This window comes from Garra rufa, chromosome 17 (assembly GCF_049309525.1).
Source record: "Garra rufa chromosome 17, GarRuf1.0, whole genome shotgun sequence".
Taxonomy (NCBI): Eukaryota; Metazoa; Chordata; class Actinopteri; order Cypriniformes; family Cyprinidae; genus Garra; species Garra rufa.
This window is the reverse complement of record NC_133377.1, coordinates 12,952,353-12,968,406: the sequence shown is the minus strand read 5'-3', so window position 1 is coordinate 12,968,406 and position 16,054 is coordinate 12,952,353. Positions and strand designations below refer to the sequence as shown.

At 33.3% G+C, this 16,054-nt stretch overlaps 1 protein-coding gene across 1 annotated transcript in view; it reads left to right on the top strand.

Moving 5' to 3' along the window:
* Positions 1-197: 197 nt before the first annotated feature.
* Positions 198-16,054, top strand: part of ctdp1 (CTD (carboxy-terminal domain, RNA polymerase II, polypeptide A) phosphatase, subunit 1) — a 180,534-nt gene continuing 164,677 nt past the window's right edge. The window contains exons 1-4 of the mRNA XM_073822056.1: positions 198-625; positions 9,174-9,257; positions 9,475-9,568; positions 14,242-14,370. Of these exons, the coding sequence (XP_073678157.1) occupies positions 351-625; positions 9,174-9,257; positions 9,475-9,568; positions 14,242-14,370 (582 nt within the window). The 5' untranslated portion in view covers positions 198-350. The remainder of the gene's footprint in view (positions 626-9,173; positions 9,258-9,474; positions 9,569-14,241; positions 14,371-16,054) is intronic.

The window sequence follows — 16,054 nt, the reverse complement described above, 5'->3', positions numbered from 1 at the left end:
TTTTTTAAACTTTAAGAAAATAAATAAATATTATTATTATTATTTAAGTACATAATTGTTATCTGTATTATTGTAAACTGCAGATTACACTCTAAAATGAATTTAATTTTAAATTAAGACTGCGATTAAAGTCTCCCGGAAGTGCAAAAGATCTCGCTCGTGCTGCAGCCTTGTGTTTCCTGTTTACGGGCGGGAAGAGTGAACCTGCGCCTCAGCCTTTCCTGCATTACAGCTCATTTCCATCGCTAACTTTCCCTGCAAGCCTGTGGATTATTTTAGCGCTTTTTACTCGTTTTATCACCTCTCACCAAACGCTTTAAACGGGTCTCTGGCGGAAGTTTAAAGCTCTGATGGAGGAGCCTGCAGACTCCGGCGGTGGTGCGGCAGCAGAGGGCCCCACGGTGCAGGTGACGGAGATCCGCTGCCCCGCAGGAGCGCGTCCCCTACGGCTGCTCGAGTGGAAGGTGAAACCCGGAGCTCTGGTGAACGTTGACTCCGTCCTGGCGGTTTGTGCGCCGATCCCCGCGGAAAGCGAATCCAGAGCGCCCGAGAGGAAGCTCAAGTCAGACCGCGCAGGAGTTGTGCGGGAACTGTGCTGTCAACTCGGACAGGTCATCACACCCGGGTAAGACGCGCTTTTGGAGTTTTTTTTAACGGTTGACATTGACATATTGTTTTGCGTTTATATATTCTTCTGTCTTTGCTTTATTAGCTGAGCGTGCTCGCGCTAAGCTAATTGGCACGCGCACTGGCGCTCACGCTGAGCTCGTGACAGCACCAGCACAACTTCCACGCGCCCATTATAAACACGTTTAACGACATGTAAAGTTGTTGTACACGGTTGTTGTGATATCACCTATAAACTTTTCATATTACCAGATAGTTAGCACTGACATGTATATCTGGAGAGATAAGCTCTGATAGCCCTAAGCTCTGTAAACAGCAAAACAAGAGTTGGGGGAGCGGCCCGCCCTTTTTAGCCAATCAGAAACGCTCTCTGCGTGTCAATCATTTTGTGCTCTGCGCTTTGCTGCTATCGGATTGGCTTATGCATATATAGAGGGCGGGGCTTTGGGGAGAGGGCGTGTTGTTGGAACGCATGGAGGCAGTAGAGGAGGAACGTGTAAAATAGTTATAGCTGTCTTTTCACTTCATAACATAATGTTTAAATGTTCTCCAGAAGGTTTGGTAATGGGATTAAAGACCTCTGATATTTAGAGCTGGACGATATGGCCAAAACGTATACTAGAATATGTGACCCTGGACAACAAAACCAGTCATAAAGTTAATTTTTCTTAAATAAATAAGCTTTCCATTGATGTATGGTTTGTTAGGAAAGTAAAAATTAAAATATCGATAAAATCGCCTTTAAAGTTATCCAAATAAAGTTCTTAGCAATGCATATTACTAATCAGAAATTAAGTTTTGATATATTTACAGTAGGTAATTTACAAAATATCTTATTGGAGCATGATCTTTATTTAATATCCTAATGATTTTTGGCATAAGTCAATCATTTTGACCCATACAATGTATCTTAATAATCCCATGCTACTTAAGACTGGTTTTGTGCTCCAGGGTCACATATATTTCTTAATATCAGTCGATACGATAAAGCTAATTCTCATATAGATATGAACAATATTTTAAAAAGCCTCAGAAAAACTGCCAAAAATGCCCACAAGATGTTTGTAGTGACGAACTTCTGAAAAATGAATTTGCCAAGTCTATAAAAACATCCTCCTGTAAACCTAATATAATATTTTAGAAATAAAAACTGTAAAAATAAATGAATGTTTAAATTTTCCAGTGCCCATGTTTATTCAATGAAGTCAACTGCCACAAATAAATCAGTGTAAGGGATAATGCATGGGAACACTGATATAACGTGTATTGAAAAATTGGAAATGTGTTTAAAAAATCTTATGAAAAAATGATATTGCGATATATTAGGGCTGTCGCGATAACCGCAATATCGCAATACCGCGCTATTGACGTGCATAACCGCAGAGGAATGCAACAACCGCAGCAACCGCGATATTTGCCTGTTTTCTTTTTTCCTAAGGATTTGCCCTTCTCACTTAATGCCTGTGTGCTGAATATTAAATTAGTAATAAGTTAGTAATGATAACATAATGTGTTTATTATGAGGCTCAGTAGATATGCACTTAACATGCCTAAACAGACAGCGAATGAGAGAGATCGACTGAGCATGTGCGATTACCTGCGTCTGTCTTTCAGATCGAGTCGGGTATGTAAGTGAAACTAGCTTGTCATGTCCAAGGAAAGTGAAATCTCTGTCCTAACATCGATGCTCTGCTGGTCAGTTGAGCCTTTAAAAGTGGCGATTAAAGTTAAAATGATTTCAACATCGTGTTTCATTACGTCTCTCTTTGAATAAATAAGCGTTTTTGAACGTGTAGTTGAATGAACGGATTAAAGACTTACTCAAAGATAGTCTCTTGCCTCCATCTTGTGGCGTAAAAATGAAACTGCACTGACTGACAGCTCGCCTAGAACACGCAGATGAAATACTGACAGAAAGTCTCTTGTCCAGTCAGACTCGAGGGTGCGCGCTAACTGTTATATATACGAAGATTTCAGATGAAAAGCCTCTAAGTATGTCTAACATTTTTCTTCAAAATTTGCATTTCTTTCTGGCTAGGTTTCTATGTAAGTACTGTTTACTTCACTTCATAGATCAACGCGATTTGGTTTCGGTTTATTGATTTCTGAATATGACCTTATATTGTAACAGCCTACACACAATTATATATATATATATATGGCGGTAATACCGCATACCGCGCTACTGAGCCACGCAAAATTACCGCAAGGGAAATTCCTTAACCGCGACAGCCCTACGATATATTGATATTCAATTATTGTTCAGCCCTAAGTCTTAAAGTCTTAATTCATCTTCTGAAGACGTCTGAAATTAAAATTCATAAAACCATGGCATTAAATATTGCATGCATTGTAAAAAAAAAAAAGCATCTTCCTCAGTATTTTTGTTTTGTTTTCAAATACAAATACTGAAATATCTTTAAATGAAGATACATCTACTTAAGATGCAAATTGAACACATCAATTTGTTTTCTGAGAAATTAAATTAAATGTTAAAAAAGACTGTACTTAATTGTTATCAATATTTTAATGATAATAATAAAATAATATAGGGCTGCAACTAACGATTATTTTGATAATCGATTAGTTCGCCGATTAATTTTTCGATTAATCGATTCGTTGGCTTAAAAAATCCAATTATTTATTTATTTTTTAAATCACACTATTCCACATTCTGAATGCTATGAAAACACAGTGCTTAACCATTTACAACAATTCACCTGTTGTAATAAAGAGAAAGGACAAATATCTGAAGAAAAACACACTAACAAGCATAAAATACAGTGTTTCTGCTATTTATTCTGCCGTGGCGGTGTTTAGTGTCCCACCAACAGCAGCGAGCGCAAGAGTTCCGCGTTCAAATGCACGCAGTAAGCTGAAGCTGGCCCAAAGCCCCAGCTAAAGTAATTAGGCCTACCATGAATGTGGAGGGGAAAAGTAAGGAGATATTGATATTATTTATTAATAAACTAGTATTTTCTGAGTGCATCTTTATGGATTAGGCCTATAGCTAATAAAAGAGTTTTGTTTTCGATTTGAATTATTTCGTTTTATAGTAGTGAAGTAATAATTTAAAGTAAATTTATTACTCTTACCTTTATGAGCAAAAATGAAGTTTCACATAGCACTTGCACCTCCATGTCCTGCAAAGCTTTCAATCTCCGCACAAACGATTGGATATGCGCCTATTAGTAGCCTACACATTTATCTAGGTTAAACTATTAAACTAATATTGTGATATGCTTAATTTTTTTTATTTTTTTATCTAAGGATTTTAATTTAAATCGTGATGATTTGAGAAGGCTAAACTGATCTATCTGCCGCCGGCCGCTTTGTCGTTACTTTAAAAAACAAAAACTTGAATTTCACAAATAAAACATGTTCCAAATGTTTTTCTAAATTAACTTTATAAACTAAAGAAACAAAAATAAATGTAATAACTTTGCTATTAAAAACAGCAGCTGTGCAATGGGGAAGAGAAAGAGAACTCGGCCAGTAATTCTGATGAGCTGTAACGTTAGAGGTTGTAGGAATTTTTGCAACGAATGTTTGTTTAATAGCCTATTTAACACTTATTTAGGCTACTTTTTTTATTGAAATGTATTATTTCGTTGATTTATTTTAGTGTTTTGTAGACAGCTTGTTCACCGACAGAAATTGTAAAACACGCACGTTTGTGAATAATGTTTGAGCCTCATTTATTTATATATAAAACACCGCACCACCGGCGGTGGTTAAAATCTGCCACCGTCACAGCCCTACTGTTCATACCCTCCATAAATACGCGCACTACATGTTGTATTTAAATCTAAATTGAACATTCAACGACAGATGTTTCAGCACAATGAATGTTTTTGCGCTGAGTTGAGTATCAATTGTCTCCCTTTCTGTGTTCTGTGTTCCGGCTGTCTGACGCTCATTCAGTAAAGATTTAAACTTACAGACTGCCAGAATGGATTTTTAAATGGAAAATCTCGAGTGAATTTGTGACATTTACAGATAAGGATATGACCGCAAACTGAAAGTTTTCATACTGAGGACGCAAACGGATCTCAAAGCGCCTCACAGGGCAAGCCATCACTCTATTAGTTTTAAATAAGGAATTCTCATGTTTTGAGCAGCTTGGATCACGTAACTCTCCTGCAGCATCTCAGTCTGTTTCCTCCACTATTTTTAGATGCATTTTGTCTATAGAAATGCGTCATTCAGTGCTGTTATTTGACGTGATCCTCTGAAGTTGTACGTGCACTGTGGGCGGACCCGATTCATCGATAATGAGAATCGTTGTCGACAAATTTCATTATCGATTAGTTGTTGCAGCCCTAAAATAATACATATAAAATAATAAATAAACAATTAAATAATAATAAATAAAATTCTAAAATATTCTATAATGTCAAAAATTATATTGCTTGTTAACATTTTAGTAATTTACTGTTGCATATCATATATCTGTATAATGTTGCGCTTTTCTTGTAATGATATTTTCAAAAAGCTAGTATGGAAAAAAAAAACCTTGCAGTTGCATTTGGTTAAAAGACATAAATTGAACATGAATTTTTGTTTTCTGAGAAATTAAACAAAATGTTTAAAATATACAAATACAAAATATATAAATTTACAATAAGAATAAAATAGTAAATAATGAATAAAGTAATGAACTCAAAAAATATGAATATGTAATATATAAATTTAATATTAATCAAGCTGATTTTAGATTCTTAAACCATTGTTCTTGTTCTAATCATAGAATCACTTTATTCTGAAAAGTTTCTCATAAAAGAAAACTTACTTTGTCATATTGTTTCTAATAAATTACATTTACATTTAGAGAAGATATTGATATATTGTTTGCATTCAACTTATTCCTTACCTTTTTTTTATTTGAAATTGTCTTGAAAATGTTTGAAAAAGTCTTAAATGTACCTTCATAAAACCTGTAGAAACCCTGAATGAGAAACATGCCTTAATACACAAGCAATTTCAACAAACAGCCAAAAGCAAAATATTACAACACTGTGTGCATAATGTTAATATTCTGGTCATACTTTTGTTCCAAGCTCATTTTACCAATTCCAAACCACATCAATGTTAATAACTACTATTCATTTTGTATATAAGTGATATATAATTGTTCATAAAGGCTGGAAGTGAAAAACTCCTTATATTCAGGTGTGCATAATTATTAGGCACATTTTATTTAACAGATAAAATGAGCCAAAAAAGAGATTTACCTCAGACTGAAAAGTCAAATATTATGAAATGCCCATGAGAAGGATGTAATACTAATGCAATACTAGAATTTGCAAAGTTAAGGCATGAACACTGAACAGCGAAATGCTAGTTTTGTCTGCATGGTCAGAAAAAAAAAAACAGGTGGAGAAGTAAAGATGCATGTTAACTGCAAAAATTAAGAATTAAGGTGAAGGCTTATAGACAGATAAGTTGAGAGTGGCTTTTGAGGGACCAGCATAACATCTTCTTGTACCACTCTTTCAAGAATTTATCTTCTAGAATCTGACTGTGAGTTTTAGGACTTCAGTTTTAGTCTATCTCCTATCCTGAAAAGTTTGTCTTGCAGAGATGGACTAAACTGAAGTCCCAAAACTTACTGCCAGATTTTAGAAGATAAATTCTTAAAAGAGAGGTACAAGAGGATGTGATGCTGGTCCTTCAAGACTCACTCTCAACTTATCTGTCTATAAAGCCTATAAAAAAAACTGTATTTCACAACACTTCAGAAAGTTTTTCTTATTAAGTGAGGGTAATTTTTTTTGGGATTTTTTTACTCAAGCAAAGTCTCTGAGAACCTGACACATTACACTTCTGTAGACTCTAGGGTTGTTGCAGTTCTGGAAAATGGTTTTTACACCTAATTCTTCACCTTAATTCTGAATTATTTTGCAGTTAACATGTCTTTTCTTCTCCACCTGTTTTTTTTTCTGACTGTGCTGACCCAGCAAGCATTTCACTGTCCAATAATCATGCCTTAATTTAGCAAATTCTAGTATTGCATTAGTAGTGCATCCTTCTCATGGGCATTTGATAGTTTTTGACTTTTCAGATTGACTTAAATATCTTTTTTGGCTCATTTTATCTCTTAAAGAAAACGTGCCTGATAATTCGGCACACCTGAATATAAGGAGTTTTTCATTTCCAGCCTTCATGAACAATTATTTATCACTTACAAATTATAAAATACAAAATGAATAGCAGTTATTAAGATCGACGTGGTTTGTAATTGGTAAAATGTGATTGGAAAAAAATAAGACCACAATATCAACGTAGCTAATAATTATACACAAAGTGTATAGAAATAAAGTAAATAAAAATAAATAAAACACAATAATTAATAAATAAAAGGTTGTTAAAAACTAAAAATATTTATATTTTTATATAAAATAATATTATTATTATTTTCCCAGATTCCATTTTTTTTTTTTTCCAGTTCCAGTTTTAATTTGTTTTTTGCATTCCTTTTTTTTTTTCGATTAAAATTTTTCTAGGCTTTTTAAATGATTAAATATTAATATTTACTAAATACTAAATGATTAAATAAATATTAATATTCAAAAAGCATGTCAAATTAATTGAAATCATGAAACTAAAACAATTTACCAGCAATTTATTAAAAGTTTAACAAAAACTAGATTTTAAGGCCCTATGAAATAAGTTTTATTTTTTTGTTTTTTTATTTTGATTTTCTGGATATCATTTTAATGGCTTAATTAAGTTGTAATAATGAAAAGCATCTCTAAATAATAATAATTCAGTAAATAAAAATAAATAAAACACAATAAATAATAAAAGGTTGTTAATTTAAAATAAATAAATAAATGAAACTAAATATTAAATAAAACAAATAAAAACACCATAAAAATAAATAAAGCTAATTAAAAAGGTGGTTTATTTTTAAAACCACAAACCACAATGTGGTAAATTATATAAAAATACACCTTCGGAAAATTACACAGCTTAAGGGCTTTTGTTATGTGTACGTTTTAAGGATTTGAAGAAGATCTTTTTCTTTAATTCCTTCTGGAAAGTGACTGGATAGGATGTTTTTAAGACCTCTGCATGTATGTAGGTCAATGACGAAAAAGGTCATTGCATCAAAACAGTAAGTGTAATATTGCTTTAAATGGTTGTTTTTCCCCCAAAAAATATAAAAAAATTCTGTTTAATTGAATAGCGTTTTTGTTTTTCTTAGCAAAAAATAAATATCATCGATTTTTCCTTAATTTACAGAAGACACCCACTAAAATGTCATTCAGTGTAACAGTCTTGTGAGGCATATTTACAAAAAAAATCTATTACTTGGACCCCAAATACTAATTAGTTGTAACTCTACATTTTTTAAATGTGCCACTATCCTAAGTTTTGCCCATTCATCAGTAAGAATTTTTTACTCAATTAAAACGCAATCAAATTTAATATGTTTCCTATGTACAATAGGAATATTTCAATATGTACAAGTCAGAATAAGCATGTTGTTTGAATTCTTACTTAAACATTGTGTTACACTGAATGACAATGTAACAATATTTCAAGCAAATCTTTGATTTGACATTTTAAAAGACATTTTATTCTCCAAAAACTACTTTCAAGCCTTAAAAGTAGACACTTTACTTACATTTAATGTTCTTTCCATGGACTTAAAATAACTTGTAAATTTCTTTTGAAATGGACAACTTGGAAAAAAAAATATGACCAGAATATCAACATGCCTAATAATTATGCACAGTGCATAAAAAATAAATAAAACACAATAAGAAATAAAAGGTCATTAAAAACTTAAAATAAATTAAATACAATATTAAATAAAACAAATAAAAAAGTCAGAATAAGCATGTTGTTTGAATTTTTACATATATATATATTGTGTAACGCTGAATGACGATGTAACATTATTTTAACATTATATTCTCCAAAAACGACTTTGAAACATTAAAAGTAGACACTTTACTTACATTTACAATGTGCTTTCTATGGACATAAAATCACTTTTGTATGTTTCTTTTGACATGGACATCTTAACGTCTTTGAACCAAGCATGAAATAGTTTGCCAAAACCAATATTATTAACCAAAAATTTAACATCACAAATCAGAGAGATGTCATGACAATACTGTTTACAACTGTCTAGCAATTAGAAAATTGTAGGTGTGTTGCAAATTATACCTATTAAGTATTTTCTGTTTCATTAGGAAATATGTGAACAGAGGAAAGAAAACTGCTAGACAGCTCATTTAATGTCATCTAATGTCATTCATTCTTGTTTTTTTGCAGTGTTTAACAGTAGAGGGTGCTGCATGCATTAGAAATTGCTCAGCTTTTGTGTCAGTCAATTGAAAATGAGCTATATACTGGGGATTTGAGAGATGATTTGCATACATTTTCACAGTCCACTAAGTGAAATGTCATTGTAATTCCGCCTATAGATTACTGTTCCCCAACATTAAGGTTTTAGCTTGTTAACATGCATGATATATGTGTATATAGTGCATTGCATTACATGTATTTCTACTATTTTGTCTTTGTAACAGGAGCGTGGTCGCAAAAGTGGAAGAATGCAGTCATCCCGTTGTAATGAAGGGCTTGTGTGCCGAATGCGGCCAGGACTTAACTCAGTGAGTCTATATCCATCTTACTTTTGTGCTTTTAGTCTCCAGTTCAGATTTTTTTTCTCTCCTCTTATCTGCAAAAGTGAAATGACGTCTGTCAGGAGTCGTTCAGGAACAGCTATGATTGTCTTTCCCACTTTTTCACTTCTCTCAGCTGTTAGAGTTATTTCTGCTAGTGTGTTTAAGTAACTATATAGTGCTGAAGATGCTCTTATGTTTTCAGACTACAGAGCAAGAATGGAAAGCAGCAGGTGCCCATCTCTACAGCAACCGTTTCCATGGTGCACAGTGTTCCCGAGCTGATGGTCAGCTCAGAGGTGAGTGCCTGCAGTTTGCCACTTGTGAGGATGGAGGTTCTTAGGGCCCCTATGTATTTCAAGAACAAACTGGTGTGATGTCATTTCAAACTAAATTAGGCCAAAATTACATTCATTTTGAGTTCAATTCGGGAGTTTGCTAAAGCTGACTTTCTGTACAAATAAAAGTTTCTATCACGTAATTTCTGCCGCCTTTAACATGGTCATGTTCTTTGGTTCTTTTCTTCTGTTTTTTTTATATGTTCTGTTATATGGGCCATTCCACTGAATTTGTCCAAACTGCTGTCCCACAACCAAAAAATACATTTAAAAAGCATTTAAATATTCTAATCTTAGATGTTTACTAAGATCCTTCGATTATCTATTGAAACTAGGGCTGCTCGATTTCGGCAAAAATCATAATCACGATTATTTTGGTCAATATTGTAATCACGATTATTTAACACGATTATGACTGGGTCCAAAACTTTATATTAGTGATTAATTTAAAGATAGCAATACAACAAAAGATACAAATAAAAAAACTGTGCTTTTTAAATATGGAAATATATATATACATACAGGTCCTTTTCAAAAAATTAGCATATTGTGATAAAGTTCATTATTTTCTGTAATGTACTGATAAACATTAGACTTTCATATATTTTAGATTCATTACACACATTTGAAAGTAGTTCTAGCCTTTTACTGTTTTAATATTGGTGATTTTGGCATACAGCTCATGAAAACCCAAAATTCCTATCTCAAAAAATTAGCATATTTCATCCGACCAATAAAAGAAAAGTGTTTTTAATACAAAAAAAGTCAACCTTCAAATAATTATGTTCAGTTATGCACTCAATACTTGGTCGGGAATCCTTTTGCAGAAATGACTGCTTCAATGCGGCGTGGCATGGAGGCAATCAGCCTGTGGCACTGCTGAGGTGTTATGGAGGCACAGGATGCTTCGATAGCGGCCTTAAGCTCATCCAGACTGTTGGGTCTTGCGTCTCTCAACTTTCTCTTCACAATATCCCACAGATTCTCAATGGGGTTCAGGTCAGGAGAGTTGGCAGGCCAATTGAGCACCGTAATACCATGGCCAAAATGCCAAAATGCCTGAAGTCCAGTGTCAAGTACCCACAGTCAGTGATGGTCTGGGGTGCCATGTCAGCTGCTGGTGTTGGTCCACTGTGTTTTATCAAGGGAATGGGGTGCAATAAGTGTTTAATCTCGATTACTGCATTTTTATGATCGTTTGAAGCAGAATTGCACAGCCCTAATTGAAACCCACAATAACATTTAAAAATATTAGTTAGCTTCATATATATAAAATCATTTCATTATCATTTAGTTGGCACTTTCAGTTGGGAGTTGCCTGTCTCGAACCCTAACCCCTCAATTTAAACTTATGAAAATGATATTGAAGTATTTCCATTTATGTTTTTAGAAGTATCTTTTTAAAATTTGCAGATCCAAACAAGAATCACTGTATATTTTCCTTTTGTAAATTTAGATACTTTCGAATTTGAAAATGTGTCCTGCATTTTCATGTCACTACCAAAACATTGTATGTTTTAGTCCATTGGCTGATACTGATTTTAACTACACCCCTACGTTCATGATCAGGAAATATTCCTGTGTCACTCTCTCTCATAGCTACATGGTAAGTAGATAGGTCCCATCATTTTGAGGTAAATGTGTCAGAAAAATCAGTGTGTACCTTTAAGTAACATCACTATCAGTGATGCGCGGGTTGATCCAAAATGAACGGGTGCCTGCGGTCACCCGCGGTTACGAGTTTGAAATAAAGATGCCAATTAAACTTTTGTAATTTATATAGTACTAGACACAATTTTCTATGAAATACATAGACCTACACTTTATTGGCTAAATAATATTTACCTTTTGAATGTTGAGCGTTATTAACTGTTGAATAAATGCTGACACGGACAAAATGCCTGATTTCCAGCACGTTGAACTGAGGAATGCCATTGTACCATTTTAATAGGCTACTTTTAAACGCATATAGCTCAGTAATGTCAGTTTTATGTATTTTCTGAGAGGGGTGGGATTTTTGTTGGGAAAGTCGGAGAGAGACACACACTTCGATTAGACTGGATAAACACATGCAGCATCTTCATTGTTAAGAAAATGGTATTCCTAATAAATGTCTCGAGTATTTTGATTATGTCCAATGCTTCTCTTTCTTTTTGGAATTTGGAATTGAAAACAATTTCTAGCACTATTTTTAAACGTTTATTCAAGCAATAATATATAAATTATCTCATGTATATGCTTGTTTAAAACCAGGGATTAAAAACGAATTCCAAGTAAAAACTGTATTTTTTTTATTTTATTTTATTTTTTTTGCATTTCCAGAGAGCGAAACGAATGAAATTAAAATTAAAGGCACTATAATTTTTCTTATTCATTTGATACAACTATTATAGCTATACAATTAATATATATAAAATATTATTTTGTCATATTCGTGATTCCTGAATTTATATATGAAAACTTCGTTTTGAAATGCATAAGAAAATTCGTTAACCTAGCCTATTAAGTTGATTTAATATTCTTGATAATTTTTTAAAAGAAGTTAAAAATAATGAAAAAAGGAATTAGCTTGTAGTCTATATATTTAGGGCTATATAGGCTAATATTTTTCTTAACTTTCATTACACTGTAGATCGAAATAAAATAATTCTTGATCATATTTAACATCGGAGAATCACTGACATAATTTAGAGTACTTCGAAAACGAAACTATTTAAATCTGTATAAAGGAAAGACGAAATAAATCACAACAAGAACAATCTGTATTTTTCTAGTAATCAAGAACATTTCTTTTGACAAATAACCTAATTAATGTGTTAGCTAACCATAAGCTGATTAGCATCTTTGAGCTAGCTTCAAAAGGGGTGATATCCCATAAAATTGTTACTACCGAAACAGTCAGGATTGAAACATATTATCATTGTTTCGGTAGTGACAAAAGGGAGCAAATAGTCATAATTAAACACAATTTTAGTACAGTTATGGAAATTTGTTATGTTTTAGTTTGTTTTAGTAGTATAAGTATGTGGGTTAAATTTGTGTGATGTGGTCGCTATCAAAACATTAGTCACTACCAAAAAATATGGGATGTTTTGTCAAAAATAAAGTATACTGAATTATCAACTAAGATGTTATGGTAATGTTTGGTTCTCTATAGACCTTTTTCCTGAGTAAACGATGAGCGCCGCCATTACGAATTCTAACGTCAGATTGAATGCTTTTCTGTTCCGGTTTCCATAGGAACCCATTCAAATAGCGTCCATGTGTTTTTAATGTAGCTACCTTCCGCTGCTTCCTGTCATCTACACACTCATTAAAGTGAGGCACTGACAAATGACGGTCATTGCGACATTGCCAAGTGATGGCGCTATGGAGCCATGTGCTTTTTAAAAACATTTTAATAGGTTTAACATTAGTTTATTAGCTCGGAATATACCCTAATTTGACTAGAAACAATGCAGACCGGAAATGCAAAGCATTCTTTCAGTTAAGAGTCGGACTTACTTCCGTGTTCAGGAAAAAGGTATATATATATATATATATTTTTCTCTCTATATAACTAATGAATCCTTTAGTTTAAAATCAGTATGATCAACTTTTTACAAAGAAAATTTGGATTCAAAATACAACAAATCTCATAAATCGCACTTAAAATATTGTTACAAATTTAATTGTTATTAATTTACCTCTGAAAAAAAATTTAATAACATGGCAAAAAATATATATTTAAAATGTAGATGTAAGCAAAATCTTAACAACAAAATATTAAGCAAAATAACCCTTCTTATTGAATTACATATTACTGTTTCGGGAGTGACAAATTTCCAAAAACATTTTGAAAATACAATGAGAAGTAACTGCATAATTACTAGAAATGCTTACCTTGGATATTACAATTTGCACACACACAAATTTTTTGGAAAAATATTTTTTTTTCCAGGATGTTTCCAACTCTGACTTTAAACCAATTCTTTAGAATAAACAGACAGTCCTGCTCAAAACACACTATTGCTTTGTTGTGCTGGCAGCATGCAATATTTTGAGAATTGTAAGACATACATAGGGCCCTAAGAAATCCATTTGATTTTTTCCTAAATAAAATTTTTTTTTTTTTTTTTTTTTTTAGATTTTTCTGTTTTAATTATCCTGGATTCAGTTTTTTTTTTCTCTTTGAAATTTTTTAGACTGTTGTAATGGTTAAAAGTAATATTATTATAAAAACCATTTCTAATTAATTGAAATCATGAGACATACACAGTTTAACAGCCATTCATTAAAAGTTGAACAAAAATTACAATTTAAGGCCCTATATTATGTTTTTTTACCCCTCAAATTAGCTTTATTTTTAACAAATTCTGTTTTCCATTAGTTTTCTAAATTCCGCATTGCAGAAATCATAAGTATGACACATGGAAGTATTATGATCTAACACACTTACATACCTGTTTGAGTATTGCTGTATTTTAAGCAATGATGTTTGCATTTGGGTGTTTATATTATGGTTGGTGAGGTCAATTACATTTCAAAGGAGCTTTAATAAGTGGTTGTGCATAAAATGGTTAGTGTTTACTCTGCGCCATCAGTGTCCGGTGTACAAACGCAGTGTTTTTTTGTCCCTGTGTCTCTGTGAGCAGCAAGCGGAGCAGCTTGGCCGAGAGGACCAGCAAAGACTTCACAGGAACAAGAAGTTAGTGCTGATGGTGGATCTGGATCAAACGCTGATACACACCACTGAACAGCACTGCCAGCGCATGTCCAATAAGGTAACAGTAAAAAACATTACTCTACATTACTATTACATTACTCTACAGTGCGACCATTTGACTCACATTTGCAACTGAAAACTACTTTGTGCGACTATGAAAAATATTTACACCTGATCATTGAGTATTGTTTCACATACAATGTAACATATCTCACAAATCCTTTCATAAACAATGTGTAGAGAGAGTGTAAAAAAGAGATTGATTGTGCAGAGTAGAGAGCTTCGGTGATTATAATTGAACTTTGTGAGATCACTATGAACTAAGATGAGTGACAGCTTTTGATAATTTTTAAGGGAGTTTGTAAATGAGGTATTGATTTAATACAGCAGTTAAATAAACAAAATTTTAATATTAAGTGACATATGTTGTTTTACTATAACACCATTGCCTGATTTTGCTCCATTTCTTTGTCAACAAAAGTCTGAAACAAGTCACATCTGAGCTGCTGCGCATCTCCATTCAAACACAGCTGTGTTTCGTTTATGAATGAACGTGTGTTTTTAAACAAATCTAGTGAGTCAATGATTCAATTTCCCATTCATTAAGACACTTGCTTTATTCCTGAATGATTCAGCCGTTTGAACAAATCAAATTAATGATATGATTCAGTAATTAAGTCAGAGACTTGCTGCCACCTGCTGGCAGATTTAGTTTAATTTTAAAGTATCTTTTCAGTTATTTAAATCATTTAATATTTCTATATTCAAAATGTTATATTTAAAACATTAAAGTGCCCCTATTATGCCATTTTAAAGGTAGTTAATATTGTTGTAATAGTCTCTTAAAACAGGTTTACATGTATGCAAGTTCAAAAAACACTTTAGTTTTCTCCAAAATTAGATTTAATTTTACCCCGTTTCTAATTGATTCGTAAACGACTCGTGTGAAGCAGTTCGAAGAATCAGTCTCTCTAAACCCCTCCTTTCCGTGAGCCCTCACTGCTGTGATTGGTCAGATGGTGCAGTCCTTTTGGATTGGTCTACCGCTTCAGCGCAAAACGAAACGCCTATTGGCATAACTGAATGACAGCTGCGGAGACCTGTTAATGCATAGAAAAGATAGCCTCGATTTTACCCTATCAATTCGAGCCGGAGTCTGACGATGAAACTGTTGAAGTGTCACATCGACAAAAAAACTGTTTTGCAAGCACGACCGGAGCAGGACGTTTCTCAGTAGGTGTCATATGTTAACTGTGGAAAGTGCTTGCAATTTGCTTTTGGAAGTGAACCGGGCACACCTCTACGTTGTGAACTTCAACATTGTAACGTTACAACCCATAACACTGCGTTAAGCCATCGTTTATCATTATCATTACTTAAACTAATAAGGCAGACAGACAGTCAAACTGCATCAATCACAATTTCTAGACTACATTGCACTCACAGCTGAACAACAGAACTACAGAAACGCAAGTTAGCCGCTTACCAAGACATGTGCGGGTTGTTACACACCATAACATACACAAAGACGTATTTTGAACGATCGCTAGAAAATACAATTATTAATCATACTTACAGGTAGAAGTTCAGAGGAGCAAGCCGGTCCAAATAAACTGGGCACTGATCCATTTTTTAAAACCAAGCGTTTGGTGAATCTCGCGTTGTAACGTTACTCCCCAAGATTGGAAAAGCAGTCATCAGTAAAATGACGCGAACACAACACAAGATTGGAATTGGACTGC